The following is a 19036-nucleotide window of genomic DNA, read 5'->3' on the forward strand; positions in this document are numbered from 1 at the left end:
ATTAATGAATGTCTTATTTTTCTTCGTCTTCATAACAATCCTAACAAGAAGAGTTTTTTTATTTATCAGTTTTTTTTTTATCATGCATGCATTTCATACATTTGGATACATATGTTAAAGTAAAAACTAACTTAAGCAACTTTTTATGTCTACACTCTTGTTTCTTTTCTATATTTAAAAGGAGTGCATTTTCGCTAAAATCAATAAAAAAAGCATAGAATTGGTCCTGCGTGTGCTTCACTTGGCGCCATTTTCACGCGCTTTTTGTCTGAGGCACTTGTGTCGAGAATTAAAAAAGTTACAGAAAAACTAAAATATTAAAACAGCGATACCTATCTTTTTTTGCTCCTTTTTTCAGTTAGATAACTTACTCGACGTCAACGGAAAGAAACTCACTAAAGAATTTCCTCGAGGGTAGCCTGTTTATTCATCTCCTATTTTCCTCAGGGTTAAGGATTACATTTAGTAAAAAAAAAAGAAAATAAAGACACTAACGTTAGACGCTTTCCTCATCTCTCAAGAATCGCTTCAGCTCTAAATGTACAGTGTACAGTGTTTTTGCGTAGTGAAACATGATTGAAGGCAGTGTTTTACAAGAACCAGAAAGCAGAGCTTTGAGCATCAATGAAGATGAGGTGGATGAGGGAAACCCTGAGGTAAAATATTATTATTGTTCAACAGTATCTCGTTCATAAAGTACTTATCGCGTTAGTAACACAGTGGTGTTGGCGTTTTGTTTCATTTTTAGATATTTCTGAGTGTATTTGTTCAACAAGGAAAAATTGGACTAAGCTATTATGACAGAAGCGATGGTACGCTGCATTTTATGCCAGACAAAGTGGACAACAGCGACCACCACCTGCTGGATAGAGGTACTACACTTGCAATTCATTTTCATGGGTGTAAATCGTCCACTCTACATAATTGGTGCAAACCAGTGTTAATTTTGACAGCAATTCCTGGCTGGTTTTACTCATTTTAGTCATCTGAGTTTTTAGTTTTAGTCGACTAAATATTATAGAGTCTGAATAATAACATAAATATTAAAGTCTGAAAAATCTGTGTAACTTTAAGGAACATTACTACCATTTTTCTGCAATTAAGCACATTTTCTTGGGAGTAATTCCATACATTTAGTCTTTATATGTGCACCACTGTGCTAAACTACTGTGCTAGCTACTCATGATGTTGTTTAGCATCTTTCAGTAGTGACAATTTTAGATAGTTTAGAGCTCGTTGTTATTTTTTTGTCACTGCCAAAAAAAGTCATGACCGAAACATGTCATCATTTTTTCGGTAATGACAAAAAAGAACACACAATCCTCATATTTGGGGGAAATAAACTAAATTATAGTACAGTTATGCAATTTTCAGTTTGCAAGTTATAAATCTGTCGCTACTGAAAATGTGCTTTCACTATACCAAAACATGAGATGTTTTGTCGAAAATAAAGTATACTGAATTTTTCAGTAGATAGTTTTTGGTTTAAACTAAGAAATCCTTAACTTTAAAATCAGTATGATCAACTTTTTACCTTTTACAAAGAAAAAATGAATTAAAAACACACAAATCTCCTAAATTACACTTAAAATATTGTTAAAAATCTAATTGTTATTGATTTGCCTATGAAGAAATTGCATAAATAGCAGAAATATATGTTTACAATGTAGATGTAAGCAAAATCTTAATATGTCAATATAACCCTTCTAATTAAATTATTATTACTGTTTCGGTGGTGACAAATTTGGAGAGATGACAAATTTTCCAAAACTTTCTGAAAAAACAATAAGAGAATTAACTGCACAATTACAAGAAATGTGTTCCTTGGATATTATACAGTTTGCATACGTACATTCTCTTTGGAAAAAGGTATTTTTTAAGACATTTTTCAACTGACTTTGGACCAATTCTGTAGAATGGCCATATATCTGTTGCTTTAGTTTTATATCATGCATTTTCTGTTTCAGTCATACAGGAACTGAGTCCAAACATTGTCATAACAAGTGCCAAACAGGACCATAGCTTGACCCGGTTTATCGAAAGGCTTGGTAAACAGTTGGTTTTGACTAAATCATTCATTTTGGTGATTGCCACAGATAATCTTGCTTAATCATTGCTTTCATTGCTTTGTATAATTTTGCTTCAGTTTCAGAATCAAATCCTGATTATAAGCCTGAAATAGTCATGTTTCCAAGCGCAAACTTTGGTAAGTACTTTGAAATAGCTTTATTTTGTTCTTTATCACAATTCAGAAGAATGAGAAGTTTAACAGGATGTTCATGCTGCACTTTTCCTCACTTTGAAAGTGAATAGGGATGCTGTTGAACTTCAAAAACTTTGAACTGTGTAATGTTTTGATCTAGCTAGTATTTCCCCAATATCTTTTAGACATTTATATACCAATAAAAAGTAAATCATAACAAGAAGTAGAGGTTTTGTCAAATGCTGCATGTGTGTGCATTACATTTTGCAGCGTTTTACAAGCTTAGTGAAAAACGGTCACGGTATTTGATCCTCTCCCATCTTTTGCAGGTCTGGAGATCAGCAAACAGCGACTCCTCTTAGCACACCTCCCGTCTCTTCCTCCCACCATCACGGAGAGCGAGAAAACCACGTATCTCTCCTCCTGTATCCCATTAGACTCAGTGCTGATGGTGAGACATCAGATGTTTTTTGCTGACGAATAGATGGGCATGTCATGACGATCTTCTCTGCTGTAGATGAGGTCAATAGGAGGGCTGTTGAAGTGTCTGGAGAGGAGGAGCTTTGCTGTTGACATGGAAGAGAGCAGTACAGGCGTCCCCATATTGCAGTTTTTGACTTACACGCTGTAAGACATTTGTGTATCAATCACTTGGTTTTTTCAGCGGGTATAAAACGCTGCTTTATTTATTCATTATTTTGCAGGAAAGATGTTGTGTATATCGACAGAGACACATACAGGTTGGTTGTATGAACAGGTCCTTAATTGTTTATTTATTTATTTATTTTTTATTTAACTTTCCGATTAAAACTTGTTTGCACTTTTTCCTCAGTGCACTCCACATCTTTAAATCTGATCTGCATCCTTCCGTCTTTAAGCTCCAGTCAGGAGAGAAAGAAGGATTGAGTCTTTACGGTACAATGTATTTTTTATTTTTTTTTGCACCATTTACAGTTAAATTCTGTTGTGTTTTTGTGCAAGGGTTTTGAAACTGGTGTCCACAAGGGGGTGCTAGAGGATCCATTAAAAGGTTTAGATAAAAATGGGGTAAAAAAAGAAAAGTTTAAGTTTTAAAATAAATGAAAAATTTGATTTAAATAAAGATATATAAAATGTATTGAAATAAATAATTTGAATATATTGAAATAAAAAATAATAATATATCTAAAAGTACAAAAGTGAGTAAAAGAAATGCAAAAAATATAAGGTTAGATTAGATTCAACTTTATTGTCATTACAAATGTACAAGTACAAGGCAACGAAATGCAGTTTAGGTCTAACCAGGAGTGCAATAAGCAGCAAGTGCAGGATATAGGTATAAGTTATAAGTGCACTTATAGAAGATATGTGCAAGGAGAAACTATAGGTAATATTTACAGATTAATGTACTGTGTGCATAATAAACAGGTTGCTATTGACTATAATCAGAAATTTACAGATAGATATGAGCATAATATACAAGTTGTTATTTACTATAAGCAGGACTAAACAAATAGACATGTATAGATACATATAATCAGAAATTTACAAATGTAAATGTACATATCCATTTCACATTTACATCTGTAAATTTCTGATATGGGTATGTAGTGTAGTGCAATGAATATTAAATATGTGATCCTGGACCTGGACCACAAAACCAGTCATAATTTTTGAGATTTTTGAGATTTCTACATCATCTGAAGGCTGAATGAATAACCTTAAAAAATATTGAGAATATTGCCTGTAAAGTTGTCTAAATGAGGTTCTTAACTTAACAATGCATATTGCTAATCAAAAATTAAGTTTTGATATATTTACAGTAGGAAATTTACAAAATATCTTTATGGAGCATGAGCTTTGCTTAATATCCTAATGATTTTATGGCTATAATTGGCAATAATTTTGGCTATTGCTACAAATATACCCATACTACTTAAGACTTAAGACATATAAACTTTATATTGTCTAAATAATATTTTGCACATATGCATAATATTAATTTTCAAAGTTTAAATTATGTATTTTTAAAATGCTACATTGTACATAAAAAAAAGGATGGTCATATTTCATTGAAAATTGTTATTTTAGTGGGTAGTCAGAAAAGTCGAGAAAGGTCATTGGTTTATGGAAAGTTAGAATTTATAAAAATATTTATGTATAAGAAACGTTCACCCAAATATTGAAAGTTATTTACTCAACCTTGCCAATTCCAAACCTTCTATTTAAAGAAATAATTAAGGGAGAAGTTCACTTCCAAAACAAAAATTTACAGATAATGTAACTCACCCCATTGTCAGCCAAGATGTTCATGCCTTTCGTTCTTCAGTTGTAAAGAAATTGTTTTTTGAGGAAAACATTTCTGGAATTATCTCCATATAGTGGACTTCTATGGTGCCCGTGAGTTTGAACTTTTAAAATGCAGATTCAATGCAGCTGCAAAGGGCTCTAAACAATCCCAGTCGAGGAATAAGGGCTTTATCCAGCAAACCAATCATTTTTCAGAACGGTCATTTTCTAAAAAACAATTTAACTTCAAATGCTCTTCTTGTCTAGCTAGGATGGCTTGAGGATGATTAAATCATAAGGGAAATTAAATTTTTGGGTGAACTATCCCTTTAACAATAAGAGAATGTTTGCATATGCCCATGCTAAACTTTCACATAAAATAAAAATTAATGAGTAAATGGCCACGTTGTGTTTTCTGCAGGTGTTCTGAATCGTTGTCGGAGCAAGTTCGGCTCTCTGCTTTTACGGTAAAATCTCCAAGCACATTTAAAAGGGTTTAAGCCCTAACTGGTTGAAATATAGACTTCCTTTTTCTCCTCTGTTGGTCTCAGGCAGTGGTTCCACAGACCTACTCGAGATCTGAACGTCCTGATGAGACGACAGGAAGTGATCCGTTTCTTCACATCCCCTCGAAACTTTGCTGATCTCAACACTTTGCAGAGTTGCCTGCGGAATATCAGGAACATCTCAGTACCGTTTTCAGCATTTTGTCTAAAGCTCAACTTTATTTAATCACAAAACACAACAAAAGCCACACAGAAGAAGTGACTTTTTACTTGTCTTTTATACAGACGCTGCTGCACAAAATGTCTCGCTCTAACCCGAAGGTTGTCATCTGGCAAAGTCTGTATAAGGTGTGGGCACATTACTCAGCTAATTTATTATTGCCTATCCTTTTTTTTTTTTTTTTTTTTACCTTGTTTCTCTTTTATCAGACGATGTACAGTGCATTGTGCATTAGGGACACCATTCGCGCTGTCTCCCAACCCATCCAACTTTTCAGTGAAATCAGTCAAAACTTCTCTGATGATCTTTTCTACATCGCCACATGCATCAGTAAAGTGGTGAGACTGAATAATGCTTTATTTTCTGTTGTAATGGATGTTTATGTTAAATCATTGCTAAAGTAATGTATTTGCTTTGGTTTGTCATTCTCCATTGCAGGTGGACTTCGAAGGGAGTATTGCTGAGAACCGATTCATCGTTAGGGCGAATGTCGATCCTGTTATTGATGAGAGTAAGTGGTTTTTCACTGATTTTATTATTATATATAATTATTTGATATATTATTCGCAATATAGATATATTATTTGTGGATAACTAGGAAGATGAAACTATTGTTTAATTAACCTTATTTTTCAACATGAAATTAAGTTATTTTCTGTGAATGTGCAAGACACAAGATTCATATTGTCACTGTAGGTAAATAACTAGAAGACTAACAATAAAGTGTTTGAAATCCGTTTTATTTTTCCCCAAATTCTGTTTTTTGTTTTTTTTGCTAATTTTTTTTTTTTTTTTTCGTTTATATTTTTCTGGATTCTAGATTTTAACATTATTTTTTTCTAGACTCTGTGTAAATGGTTAAATGAACAAATATTAATCAAAAAGCATGTCTAATTTTAACAGCAATTTAATAAAAGCGTAACAAAAACATTTTTTATGGCCCTATGAAGCCTATCAAATTTTACCTTAAATTGCTGGGTTCCATTTGAATTATTGCAATACATTGTAACAATCAAAGCGTCTATAGTAATTGATCTTTGTAAAAAATAATTTATTATTATTTAATTTATTTCCTTTTCTCAGAAATACTGTGTTGTGTATTTAAATTTTTCTGGTAGATACATTATGGTAAATATTTTCTTTTGGTAAATATTACTTAATGTTTTAATAATAATTTTATTATTAGTAGTAGGTTACTATCATTACATTAAGTAATATATTTTTGTCACTTTCGTCAAGTTAAATTGAACTTTTATTTTTCATGGGTTGCTGTGAAAACCTTTAAGTTTCTGTTTGTATATGACATGACTTGTGTATGTCATGTTTTCTCAAAAGAAATGGTAAAATGCTCATGATACCCGATCCCGGGCCCTATTTTTGAAGTCAGCATCATTGTAATATTAGTTTTTTTTTTTGTTTTGTTTTTTTGAGAATGAGCTGGTTTGTTATATTCCCTTGTTGACAGAGAAAAGAAGGATGATGGGTCTGCCAGATTTCCTGACGGACGTGGCTCGTGCTGAGCTGGAAAACCTGGACCCTCGTTTCTCCACCTGCAGCGTCATCTACATCCCCATGGTCAGGACGTGATTAATGCTGCCCTCCATTCATTAAAGTGTGATGTGTAACCTAATTGTTGACACAGAGCTGTTAACATAAAGGTTATGGGTTCAATTCCTTGTTGGAGTGACCCAGTAAATGAAGAGTCGGTGAGGTGAACATTGTGTCCCTGAGCAGTCCACTTGACCCCAGCTTGCTCCAGGATGACTGTTTCTGTAATTAGAGCACTGCAGTGTAGCTAAATGACAAGCAGCTGTAACGACTGCACAGTAACGACTGTGACATTTGAGTTAGCAAAAGCAGCAAGCAGATCTGTTTTATTTAATAGTAAAATAGCTTGCATTTAATCGCAGAATTTCAATGTCTTGTGATATTGCTGTGCCACCAAACAGAATTCCAAAAATAATGATTGTTTTAAAACAGATTTTCCCAAACGCTCCTAAAATCCTCTTGCTCCACTGATTATGAAAGCAGGAAGTCCTTCCCTAAACTCGTGCCATTGGTTGAACCATCTGTAGACATTTTGAGCTACTCAAACACACTGCACTGTTAAAAGGATATAATTAGCCTTTTCAAGGTTCACTTACATTGATCTCTGCATATTCAACTTTGACAGCACATTTGCACATTTTTATGGAAGCCCGTTTCCGCCACTGAATTCAAAATAAAAAAAGGTTATTGTGACTTTTTATTTCACAATTCAGACTTTTTTTCTCAAAATCGCACAATACAAACTCGCAATTCTAAATTTTTTCTCAAAATTGTGAAATATAAACTCACAATTGCAAGTTATAAAGTCAGAATTCTGAGATATAAACTTGCAATTCTGAAAAATAAAGTCAGTATTGTGATATAAACTCGCAATTCTGAGAAAACAAGTCAGAATTGTGAGATATAAACACTTCTGTGAACATATCAGTCTTGTTCCCCTCAGAGCTCAGCAATTGCATGTTCATATCTCACAAAAAAAAGTCAGAATCCTAAGATGAAAAGTCACAACTGCGAGTTATAAAGTCAGAATTGCGAGATATAAACTAGCAAATTTGAGAAATAAAGTCAGTATTGTGTGATATAAACTCACAATTGTGAAAAAAAAAAGTCAGAATCGTGAGATAAAAAGTCAGAATTGCGAGTTAAAGTCAGAATTGCTACTTTATATCACACAGTTCAGAGAAAGCAAGTCAGAATTGTGAGATATAAACTCTTCTGCGAACATATCAGTATTTTTTTCCCCTCAGAACTCAGCGATTGCATGTTTATATCTCACAATTCAGAGAAAAAAAAGGTCAAAATTGCATGATGTAAACTGGCAATTACGAGAAAAAAAGTCGCAATTACCTTTTCAGGTTTTTTATTCAGTGGCGAAAAACAGGCTTCCAGACATTTTACCTTAAGAGATCTTATTTAAATAAAGTTAATGGCCTGGTTTAAAGACTGGGCTTAGCGTATGCCAGGATTAGGGCATAGTTCAGTTAAGACATTCAAGTAATTTTTATAAACGTGCCTTAGAAAAAAAAAAACATTACTGGTGTGCATCTTGAGACAAAACAAAGGCACTGATGTATTTTAAGATCAGTTTCTTAAAATGTATTTTACAAGTTTTTGTTACTTTCACTGTTCATTTTTTGCTCTATGGTACATCATCTTTAAGCAAGTTTCTTTCAGTTGAAACAGCTCAGACTTGCATTTTATTCTAGGACTGGGCTTAAGCCATGTCTGTGAAACCAGGTCAATATGTTTTAGAGATGCTAATTGATAATGAGCAGCATGATTTATACATTTCAAGGCACATTTTGTTGTAGAACATACAATCAAATGCCTGTACAAATGTTAATGGATAGTGCTTACATGTATTTAACTGATATACGCAATAACATCCTTGTATTTCATTCTGTGTTGGATGACAGATTGGATTTTTACTGTCAGTGCCAAAATTACCCACCATGCTGGATAATCAGAGCTTTGAGATTGAGGGTCTTGAGTTCATCGTGAGTATGCCAGTACTTTTTTAACAGTTTTTCTTTCAAGGCAACACTGTATTAATTTCCTCAAATCTTCTGGTTGGGGTTTTGTTCTAAACCGTTATTGTACACACTTTGTTTCATAGATATTTTTAGTCTTAGGTGTGCTTTTCTATATTTGATTCTTGTCAGCTCATTACTTGTTTAAGATTATAGTTCAAAAACTGTACCTACATCATTTCATATGAATCAAAGTGCTTCCTTTCAAAAGGAAATCTTAATTGAAAAACATGAAAGCTAATATTAATCACAGAAATTTAATGTGCACACATGGAGTACATATCTCAGGCTTCTTTATCTTAGACTCATTCATGTTTGAGGGGTTGATAAGATCTGATTTTCGCATTTCATTTATGGATTATTTCAGTTCCTAGCCAATGACCAACTGCATTACCGCAGCGCTCGAACCAAAGAGCTGGACAGCATGCTGGGAGACCTGCATTTTGACACCCTAGGTCTTTGCTTTCTTAATTTCTTTAGTTGATTACTTAATTAATTGCACAAAACATTTACAATGTCTTATAAAATGGTCATGTTATTTTTTTCTTCAGATATGGAGATGGCAGTAATGAGGAAGCTTCAGGCCTTAGTGCTCGAGCGAAGCGACTCTTTGTATAAGGTCATGTCTCTGTGTGCAGAGCTGGACTGTCTCATTGCTTTGGCTCAGGCCTCTCTGGATCATGGCTACTGCTCTCCAACCCTGACACTAAACCACAGACTGGCCCTGATTGAGTCAAGGTACAAATCATCTCTGCTAATAAGATCAGTTTTCTGATTTCTCTATTCTTCTGTTTATATATTTATCTCTCTTCCTCTTTCAGACATCCTTTGCTGGAGCTCTGTACTCCAATGTTTGTGTCAAACACCTACATCAGCTCTGAAACAGAAGGCAAAGTGAAAGTTATTACAGGACCAAATTCCTCTGGCAAGAGCATCTATCTAAAACAGGCAAACACAGCAATACATATCACAGATCTTACGTTGGCGTCACAATACATAAGATAATTTCTAAATAATCAAATATTTTGCCGCAATACTTAAAAAGATAGCATAAATATGGGAGAAAGTGCAATATAATGGAATAAGTCCCTTCATTATAAACTCTGGTTCTCATAGAAACAGTCAGTGTCCTGAGATGCATGCTTTAGACTTAACATCTTACATGAAATAAGAATAAAGTAAATAGATAAATTAGCCAGAAATATTTGCCCGGAGGTCTTACAAATATGACCATTGAGTGAACTGACTACTAAAAATGGCTGCCTGATCTGATGACGAAAATGAACCTGTGGGAGCTTTTTCGCAAGATGCGAAATACGTGCAAGGAAGTACATATCACTGCAGTTTCCAACATAAATGAACACTAGAGGCGGTAAAACATCAAGCACTTGTAATCGTTTTCATACACGGTTATCATTACATAATACATATATATTTATATTTTTCGCTTTCCAAACGTAACACGCTTGCTCAGTAGCTTAGCCGATATGGAATTGGATTTAGGATGTGGAATCCTTGTGTACGAATCCCTTTTAAAAACATTACTCATGATGAAAAAGCTCAAAGATGAGAGTTCAAAAAACAAGCTAAAACATCATGTTTGCGATTGTGTTTTTACATCACATTCACTTTTGTTCATACTATCGGGTAGGTTTATGTGTAGTGCAGATGGTACTTTAAAACGTCACGGAGCATTAGAGTTATAGCGCCACTCAATGGACCTTTCAAGTCAGAACTGTGATAACGCATACAAAACCAATGTCACATAAAATGTACCATATGAAGAAAAAGAACACTCTTTTAGTGCCACTCAGTGGACATTTCACATTGAATATGTCACAAAACATACATGGCGTTACATATTCCCAGTTTGGCAAAAAAAGTTCCCACAGGTACGTTTTTGTTATGAGATCAGGTTATAAAATGGACTTTACTTAAAGAAGTAGTTCACTTTCAAAACAAAAATTTACCTATAATGTACACTGTTAAAAATAAAGGTGCTTCACAGTGCCATAGAAGATCCTTTTTACAGAACCTTTAACATCTGAAGAACCTTTCTGTTTCATAAAAGTTTCATTGTGAAGGTTCTTCAGATTATAAAAAGTTTAGAAATGGATGGTTCTTTAAAGAACCTTTGACTGAATGGTTCTTTGTGGAACCAAAAATGGCTCTTCTATGGCTTCGCTGTGTAGAACCTTTTAAATCACCTTTATTTTAAAGAGTGTACTCACCCCATTGTCATCCAAGATGTTCATTTATTAATTGAGGAAAACCTTACAGGCATTATCTCCACATAGTGGACTTCTATGGTGCCTGCGAGTTTAAACTTCTAAAATGCCGTTTCAATGCAGCTTCAAAGGGCTCTAAATGATCCTAGTCAAGAAATAAGAGTCTTATATCTAGCAAAACGATCTGTCATTTTTTTTAAAACAAAATAAAAATGTATATACTTTTAAACCTCAAATGCTCATCTTCTCTAGCTCTGCGTGCACTTTCCGGTTCAATACAGTTAGGTTATGTTGAAAAACTTCCATCACATTTTCTTCTCCAACTTCAAAATCGTCCTACATCGAAGTGTTTACAAAGTTGAATGTGCAAGGAGGGTCAAACACCCTTTACAATAAAAAAAAGTAAAACAGTGACGTAGGATGAATTTTAAATTGCAGGAGAAAATGAGATGGGAGTTTTTCGACATACCCTAATTGTCTTGAATGGGAATACACAAAGTATGCATGCGCATGGCAGAGCTAGACAAGATGAGCATTTGAGGTTCAAAAGTAGGGATGCACGATATGTATCGGTCGATAACTTGCGCGTTTTGTCAGTAAAGCCGGTTCTGTAATCAGCGGTAAATGCCATCAGGTGCGTGATTTCACGCTGAGCCGTATATACTACACACAGCCGTTGTTTACAGACGAGCTGCGCACATTCACACTGATAATGAACATTGCTATGCGCAGCTCGTCGGTAAACAACGGCTGTGTGTAGTATATACGGCTCAACGTGAAATCACGCACCTGATGGCATTTACCGCTGATTACAGAACCGGCTTTACTGACAAAACGCGCAAGCTTTATCGACCGATTGGTATCGGTGCATCCCTATTCAAAAGTATATACGTTTTTATTTTTTTTAGAAAATGACCGATTGTTTCACTAGATAAGACCCATTCTTCCTTGACTAGGGTGGTTTAGAGCCCTCTGAAGCTGCACTGAAAATGCATTTCGGAAGTTCAAACTCACAGGCAAGAAAGAAAGAAATACAAGACATTAAAGACATGAACTTCTTGGATAACAATGGGGTGAGTACATGTAAGTAAAGTAAATTTTTGACTAAATCAAAGACAAGGTTCCATGACTCTTGTTTGGTAATAATACTAAATGTAGGCTTTTCTTGGTTTTTGTAACATCTTGTATGGTCTCTAAAGGTGGGTCTGATTGTGTTCATGGCGCTGATTGGCTCAAATGTTCCTGCCAAAGAGGCAGAGATTGGGCTGGTGGATGGAATCTACAGCCGCATGAACAGCTGTGAGTCTGTATCAGTGGGTCTGAGCACCTTCATGATAGACATGAACCAGGTGAGAGCATCACACCCTCCTGAACACACACAAAGGCCCTGCATGCTTCTTTTCATCCTATTTGGTAGAAGTTACTAAAGTGTCATGTCTCTCAATCATGCTGCTTGAAATGGTTTTGATAACTTTGCAAGGCAGCCATTCAAAACTGCCACTGATGAGTCATTGAGATATTTACATGGGGAATTGCTATATCATCCTTCAGATGTCTAATTATTATGATTCCTGTCTAGATTAATCGTTCCTTGAACCACAGCACTGGGGATTCTCTCGTCCTAGTGGATGAATTTGGTAAAGGAACCAACACTGTAAGTGTGAAGAAACCAAGAGGAGCAGAAGGACTTACAGAAAAGCAAGAAGGCTAATACTGTAATGTGTGTTCATGATGCAGGTGGATGGATTGTCTCTTCTGACCGCATGTCTCAACCACTGGCTGTGTCGTGGGCCACAGTGTCCTCACTTACTAACGTCAACATGCTTCCACAGCCTCATACAGATGGGCTTGATCTCTGAATCTCCAATGCTGGCTTTACAGGTGCCCCAGAAACATCCTATGACTAGAAAAGACGTTCTTCATTAACCATTTCCATCACTTTGATTTCAAGACCAATAATCCAGTTTATGCATTTTTGGTTTTTGTTTGGCAGACACTAGAGACAGCTATAGAGGGAGAAGAGCTGGTGTTTTTGTACCAAGTAAGAAGCGGCATCTGCCAGTCGAGTTGTGCGGCTAATATCGCCACTCTGGCTGGCATTCCCGATGACCTGGTCAAGAGAGGAGTGGAGGTATGATACATACATTTTTTTATATTGAATTCATATGTGGGATATTCCTACTTGTTATCTCTTGTTTTTGATCATAGAGGTGTTCCATTGCCTCAGAGCTAACAAAAATATACTCGAAAAACAGTTTGCTATCTGAAATGCTGTTTCTTGGTCATGTGAATGTTAGGGCAAGACACTACATGTAATGGTCAGTTTTAGGATTTTGGGCTATTTGGGCTTATAACATGCTTTGTTTTTGCAAGTGAAAAGAAAACATGCAAAATAGACTGAAGTGTTTATTTTATTACACTTTATTGATTTGCATTCAGTTAAAATATGTATCTTTAAAGGCTGGTTCCTCAAAATGAGTGTTTCTCATGTGCTGAGCCAGAAATCTCCACTTCGGTAGCACTTACATTAACCAAACTTTAATTCCGTAAAAGCTGTAATATTTTGAAATATTTTTACTATTTAAAAGAACTGCTTTTTATTTGAATATATTTTAAAATGTAATTTATTCCAGTGATCAAAACTACATTTTCAGTATTGTTACTCCAGTCTTCATTGTCATGTGAGCCTTCAGAAATCATTCTAATATGTTGATTTGTTGCTCTAGAAACATTTTATTAGTATTAGTATTATTATCAATATTTAAAACAGTTTTTTTTTAAAAGAAAGAAATTATAGAATATACTACTTTTATTTAGCAAGCATGCTTTAAATTGATCAAAAGTGATGAAGCAGTCATTTATAATGTTACACAAGATTTATATTTCTGAACTTTCTGTTCATCAAAGAAACCTGAAAAAATAAACAAAATAAATAAAAATGTTTTTTGAGCAGCAAATCAGAATATTAAAATGGTTTCTCAAGAACCATGTGACTGGAGTAATGATGCAAAACAATTCTAAATTCTCATTTTAAAATACGTTCAAATAAAAATATTTTAAATAGTAATAGTGGTAAATATTTCTAAATGTTACTGATTTTGTACTTTGGATTAAATAAATGCAGGCTTGGTGAGCCGAAGAGACTTCTTACTGTCCAAAAACTTTTGACTGGTAGTGTATTTATTTATTTTTTGCTTTTTAAATAAACATTTATCTACATTAACTATGTACTCTTCCTGCATCTCTGTGAAATCAAAGCTGTGGATATCTGCATGAGGTTTCAAGTTCAAAGTCTGACATTGAGTAGCGATCTATCACCGTTAAATTGTTAAATGTGTGCATGCTGTATAGTCTCTTTTTGACATTATGGGATTTAATCTCCTAAGTATAATAATCTATGCAGGTGTCAGAGTTATACAGAACAGGAAGAACCATCAGAAAGATGGACAGGCCATCTTCAGATGAACACTTCGGCAGGTATAGGATGGTCCGAACTGCATAACTATGGTTCCTAAATTCTCTCATGCTCCTACTTAAAGAATATGTCCTGATTCAGGTGTGCTGAGATGATGGAGAAATTCCTCAGCGTTGATCTGGATGACCCTGAGCTGGATCCTGATTCTTATTTGAAAGAAGAGATGCTTCCAGCTCTTGAAGAGGTGCTATGACAACATTGAAGCTGATCTGTGGGACTGTTGGTCCATTTAGTGAAGAAATTAATTCAAGGTTTAAACATTCACATACACAAACATTTAAAGTTGACAGATTAAAAAGAGGAAATCTTTTCCAAATGGGAGATTTTTCAAAATGTTTGAATGACATAAAATTGGAACAATTTTAAACAATACAAACAAAAGGATGTTTTTTTTTTTTAAATAAATCTTTGCACCTAGTTTGAGCTCAGTTATAGTGTGCATTAGTGTGCCTTACACTACAGAATACCCTTTTTGTCACAAAACGATTTATGCATTTGAATATGAATTCCTCAAACTGATTCAAACCTATCTTTATTGTTTTGTTGTGTGATTCATTAAAAAAGTCATTTGTTCATGATTTGAACATACTTATCATGCCATATGTTTGCTTTTGTAGCCAGTGAATACATCTCAGTAGAAAGGCATGTTCTCTTAGCATTACTTTGCTGTAAACAGGCTTTTTCTTTTTATTTCATCACCTTCTTTTCACAGGAGCACTGCCACCGAACGGTAGTGCAGAAAACACAGCAATTATTAACTCTCTAGGGGGCTGACTTGATTTCAGAAGACCGTTAATGAGCTTCCTCAAGTAATCAGTTGTCGCAGCATTAGAAAGAAACAACTTGCTCAGAGTTTATCAAATCAATTAAGTTCTCGAGCCATCTGTCGCAAGAGAACCAAAAAATATCTGCTCTGGTAGGATTACCTTCTGCTCTGTGGGAAACCGAGCAGATAGAGAACGCCCACCACAAGGACCTTAAATAACATCCACATCATTTATTGCAAAATCAAAAGCTTTTCTCAGTAAAGCTTTATTTCAATTACTGAAAACTATTTTTTGTTTTAGTTAACAACACCTTAGATGTCACACTTGATGCTAGATATTTAAGTGTAAATTACGTTACAGCGTTCTTCTATGTGAGCCAAAATGACTTATCCAATCCAGAAAACCATCAGATTTGGCTACAAAAGATGTGTGAGAGAGAGAGTCTACTATGTGTTTGTCCCTTTCAGCCCTGGATAATTTGTACAAATTAATTCAAGCCATTTAGATATGTGCTGAGGTTAGTGAAATGCATCTACATCCACAAGTAATAGTTGTTATCCCATAATGAGTGAATATACTATGTTGAGGAAACAAATGATTGAGATTGTAATGATTGTTCTTGGACAGAAGCTTCATTGTGGCTGCAATAAGTTCTGTTATTTTGCCATAATGATATAGCATGTGCATTGGCTTAGTCAGCAAAACTGACACTGTTAATTTAAATCACTACACATATCTGTGATGATGTAGCACATTTTATACTACAGCTGCTTTGGCTCGCTTAGATACTTCATATGGATTGGAAACAATACTAAAAACAACATCTATAATGAATAACAAGATATTTGGCTGTTTATAGTGTAAAAATGAAGAAACGCTGATGAATGCACTGTGCTCACAGTGTTTTTGGCATATTGATGCACAGTAAAATGGTCTGTCAGGTAATTTGAAAAGGTCTTTTGTGTGCTGACATTTAAATTAACTTTTTATTCAAGTCGAAAGTATAATGTGACTGAATCAACATAAGTTACACCAGCAAAAGTATTATTAAAGGTCAGATCAGGCAGAAATATGCTACCAATCAAAAGTCCCTTCTGCTCACCAAGCCTGTGTTTATTTGATCCAAAATGCAGCAAAAGCAGTAATGTTGTGAAATATTTTTACTGTTTAAAATTACTAATTACTTATTTTGTTCCTGTGATTCCTGATGATTACTTCTTCAGTGTCATATTTTTTATGTTTTGTAAAGAAGTCTATTCTGCTTACCAAGCCTGCGTTTAAAGAAGATATAGCAAAAAAGGTAAAAAATGTAAAATATCTGTTTTCTATTTGAATATATTGTAAAGTGTAATTTATTCTTGTGATCCAAGCTAAATTTTCAGCATCACTACTTCAGGGTTACATAATCCTTCAGAAATCATTCTAATATGCTGATTTGCTGTTCAAGAAACATTTATTATTATTTATAATGTTATAAAGAATTCTATTTCAAATAAATGTTCTATTTATCAAAGGAACCTGAAAAAAATAATACATAATAATGATAAATGAGCAGCAAATTAGAATATTAGAATGATTTCTGAAGGATCATGTGACTGAAGTAAAGATGCTAAAAATTTAGCTTTGAAATCACAGGGATAAATTACCTTTTAAAAGATATTCAAATAGAAAGCAGTTATTTTGAATAGTAAAAATATTTCTTAATTTTACTGCATTTGCTGTGCTTTGGATTACATAAATGCAGGCTTGGTGAGCAGAAGAGACTTCTCTAAAAAACATTAAAAATCTTAAAAAACTTTTGACTGGTAGTGTAGTTTGCTAAGATAGTTTTTTAATGCAAGATGCAAAACTTTAAGGAGGCTATAGTTGTTGCAATATGTGTTATAATATAATAGACAGATTTAAGCACCTTCCACCTCCCAGCAAAAAAAAAAAAAAAAAAAATGAAATGAAATGAGTAAAAAAATATTTTAAGCTTTATATAACCTGCTTTTACTGAAAAAAAAAAAAATAATAATAACATGCTGCCCAAAATAAGACATTGTCTTTTGTCCATCACATCTTGAACCAAAAGGGCAGTTCATTTGACATCTGGATGACGTTATAAATGCTTTTTATATTTGTGTCAGATTTGTACACAGTAATCCACCGCTTTTTCATTAAAAGCTGTTTCAAAAGGTACTCTTGTTGGCATTAATGGCCCATCACACGATTACTGCTATTCCGGAACAACAATTAAGTGTTTCTGTTGAAATTTAAGGTGGATCCTTGTCAAGTCAAAGCTCTTCATTTTTGCCACTTACTGTCAGTTTGAGGGGAGAAAATGACATTTGACATTTGCGGAGGCAGATGATGAAAGGGTCAGTCAGTCACTCAGGATTTAGTGACGGCATGAGCGCCGGGGATTTGACAGAATAAGATGAAGTCAACATTTAAAGGGTTTTTTAAATGCTTCCTGCTTTCTTAATAGATTATCTTCTTACCAAAACACATTTCAAACTAATGATCTGATTTATTTGCTGGCAAAAAAGAAAGCTGCAAATTGAAAATCTTTTGTTATGCTGTATTGACACTGAACTACTCAGTAATGCAAATTAACTACGTATTATGTTTTGTGCGGTTGCTTACAATTAAGTGTAACAAGAGTAAATCATAATGTAAATCATTTCCACTGAGTTTTATAAGGTCAGTGTCAGACACCATGATAATCCCTCAGATCTCTTGTTGGACTCGACAAGCAATTGTTTGGCATGCTTTGCACCTTTTAATGAAGCCCCATCAGATAAGCTCTCAATCCGTCACTTTACATGCATCAGTCCTGATCCCATTTTGTCCATATGCATTAATCTCTCTAAGTCAATTTACTCTAGGTATAAAACCACCACTGCGATGCAGAAAGCTACATAAGAGTCTGACTCTTGGGGCCACTGGCCAATACAAGCTCTTCTTTCTAGTAAATCTGGCCTTTGCGAGGACGATCATGGTCTGTTTTGTGCTTCACCATCACTACAAGTTTGAACAGCTACTTCATCCTTGAACCAAAGTAATGGACCATTGAAGTTTGTATGGAGGCACTTGACGGTGAGTGATGAAATTTGTTTGCTGCAACCCTTTTATATGTAAAAACCATCTTGTATGACTAAGGTGACACTGGTCGCTTATGAAAGACGAGATGTGGTCTGTAAATCCATGAAGAGCTTCAAAGTTACTACAGAGCATGCTTTGAATGGAATTGTCTTGGTTTATGTCCATAGCTTGAACTGCTGCACCATTTTCTGGCTGGCTTTGTTAATGTGTAAGTTACATCAAGAAAATGCTCAAACAAAAGGGCTTGTTATGAATTATGGACTGGTATTTTGGCCAGAAATTAAGGTTTAAGGTTAAAACATCTTAACAATGAATTTGTTTCTTACAGATATCCAGCTTCCCTCATATGGATTACTTAAGGATCATTGTGATGTTTTTATCAGCTGTTTGGACTCTCATTCTGACGGCACCCATTCAGTGCAGTGAGCAAGTGATGTAATGCTACATTTCTCTAAATCGTTTTCAGCAAATCTTGCTTTTTGGCTGAACTAACTTCTGTCCTTTAATGAGAGATTTCCTTGGTGCTTATTGTGTCTTCATATCTCTTCTTACAAGTACATTTCTGAAGGTCTACAGTGTTTATGTGGACCATATTACTACATGGTTACACTACCAGTCAAATGTTTTTGAACAGTAAGATTTTTTTATGTTTTGTAAAGAAGTCTATTCTGCTTACCAAGCCTGCATTTAATTGACCAAAGAAG

At 34.5% G+C, this 19036-nt stretch overlaps 1 protein-coding gene across 1 annotated transcript; it reads left to right on the forward strand.

The window, feature by feature from the left end:
• The first annotated feature begins 572 nt into the window (after nucleotides 1-572).
• msh5 (mutS homolog 5) lies at nucleotides 573-14671 on the forward strand. The gene is made up of 24 exons (XM_073818324.1): nucleotides 573-656; nucleotides 749-872; nucleotides 1968-2048; nucleotides 2153-2206; nucleotides 2533-2654; nucleotides 2721-2830; nucleotides 2908-2943; nucleotides 3036-3118; nucleotides 4893-4938; nucleotides 5023-5161; nucleotides 5263-5325; nucleotides 5407-5535; nucleotides 5636-5708; nucleotides 6663-6772; nucleotides 8662-8754; nucleotides 9143-9230; nucleotides 9327-9513; nucleotides 9597-9723; nucleotides 12203-12352; nucleotides 12583-12657; nucleotides 12741-12884; nucleotides 12997-13134; nucleotides 14407-14480; nucleotides 14560-14671. Exons 1-24 carry the CDS (start codon nucleotides 573-575, stop codon nucleotides 14669-14671), a joined length of 2442 nt encoding a protein of 813 aa, XP_073674425.1.
• The last annotated feature ends 4365 nt before the right edge of the window (nucleotides 14672-19036 follow it).

Source organism: Garra rufa, chromosome 14 (genome assembly GCF_049309525.1).
Source record: "Garra rufa chromosome 14, GarRuf1.0, whole genome shotgun sequence".
Lineage (NCBI taxonomy): Eukaryota > Metazoa > Chordata > Actinopteri > Cypriniformes > Cyprinidae > Garra > Garra rufa.

Coding starts and splice junctions, on each gene's coding strand:
- msh5 (XM_073818324.1), top strand. CDS start 573: ATGATTGAAGGCAGTGTTTTACAAGAACCAGAAAGCAGAGCTTTGAGC. Junction 2,207..2,532: donor GTTTCCAAGCGCAAACTTTG/GTAAGTACTTTG, acceptor CATCTTTTGCAG/GTCTGGAGATCAGCAAACAG. Junction 9,514..9,596: donor CTGGCCCTGATTGAGTCAAG/GTACAAATCATC, acceptor TTCCTCTTTCAG/ACATCCTTTGCTGGAGCTCT.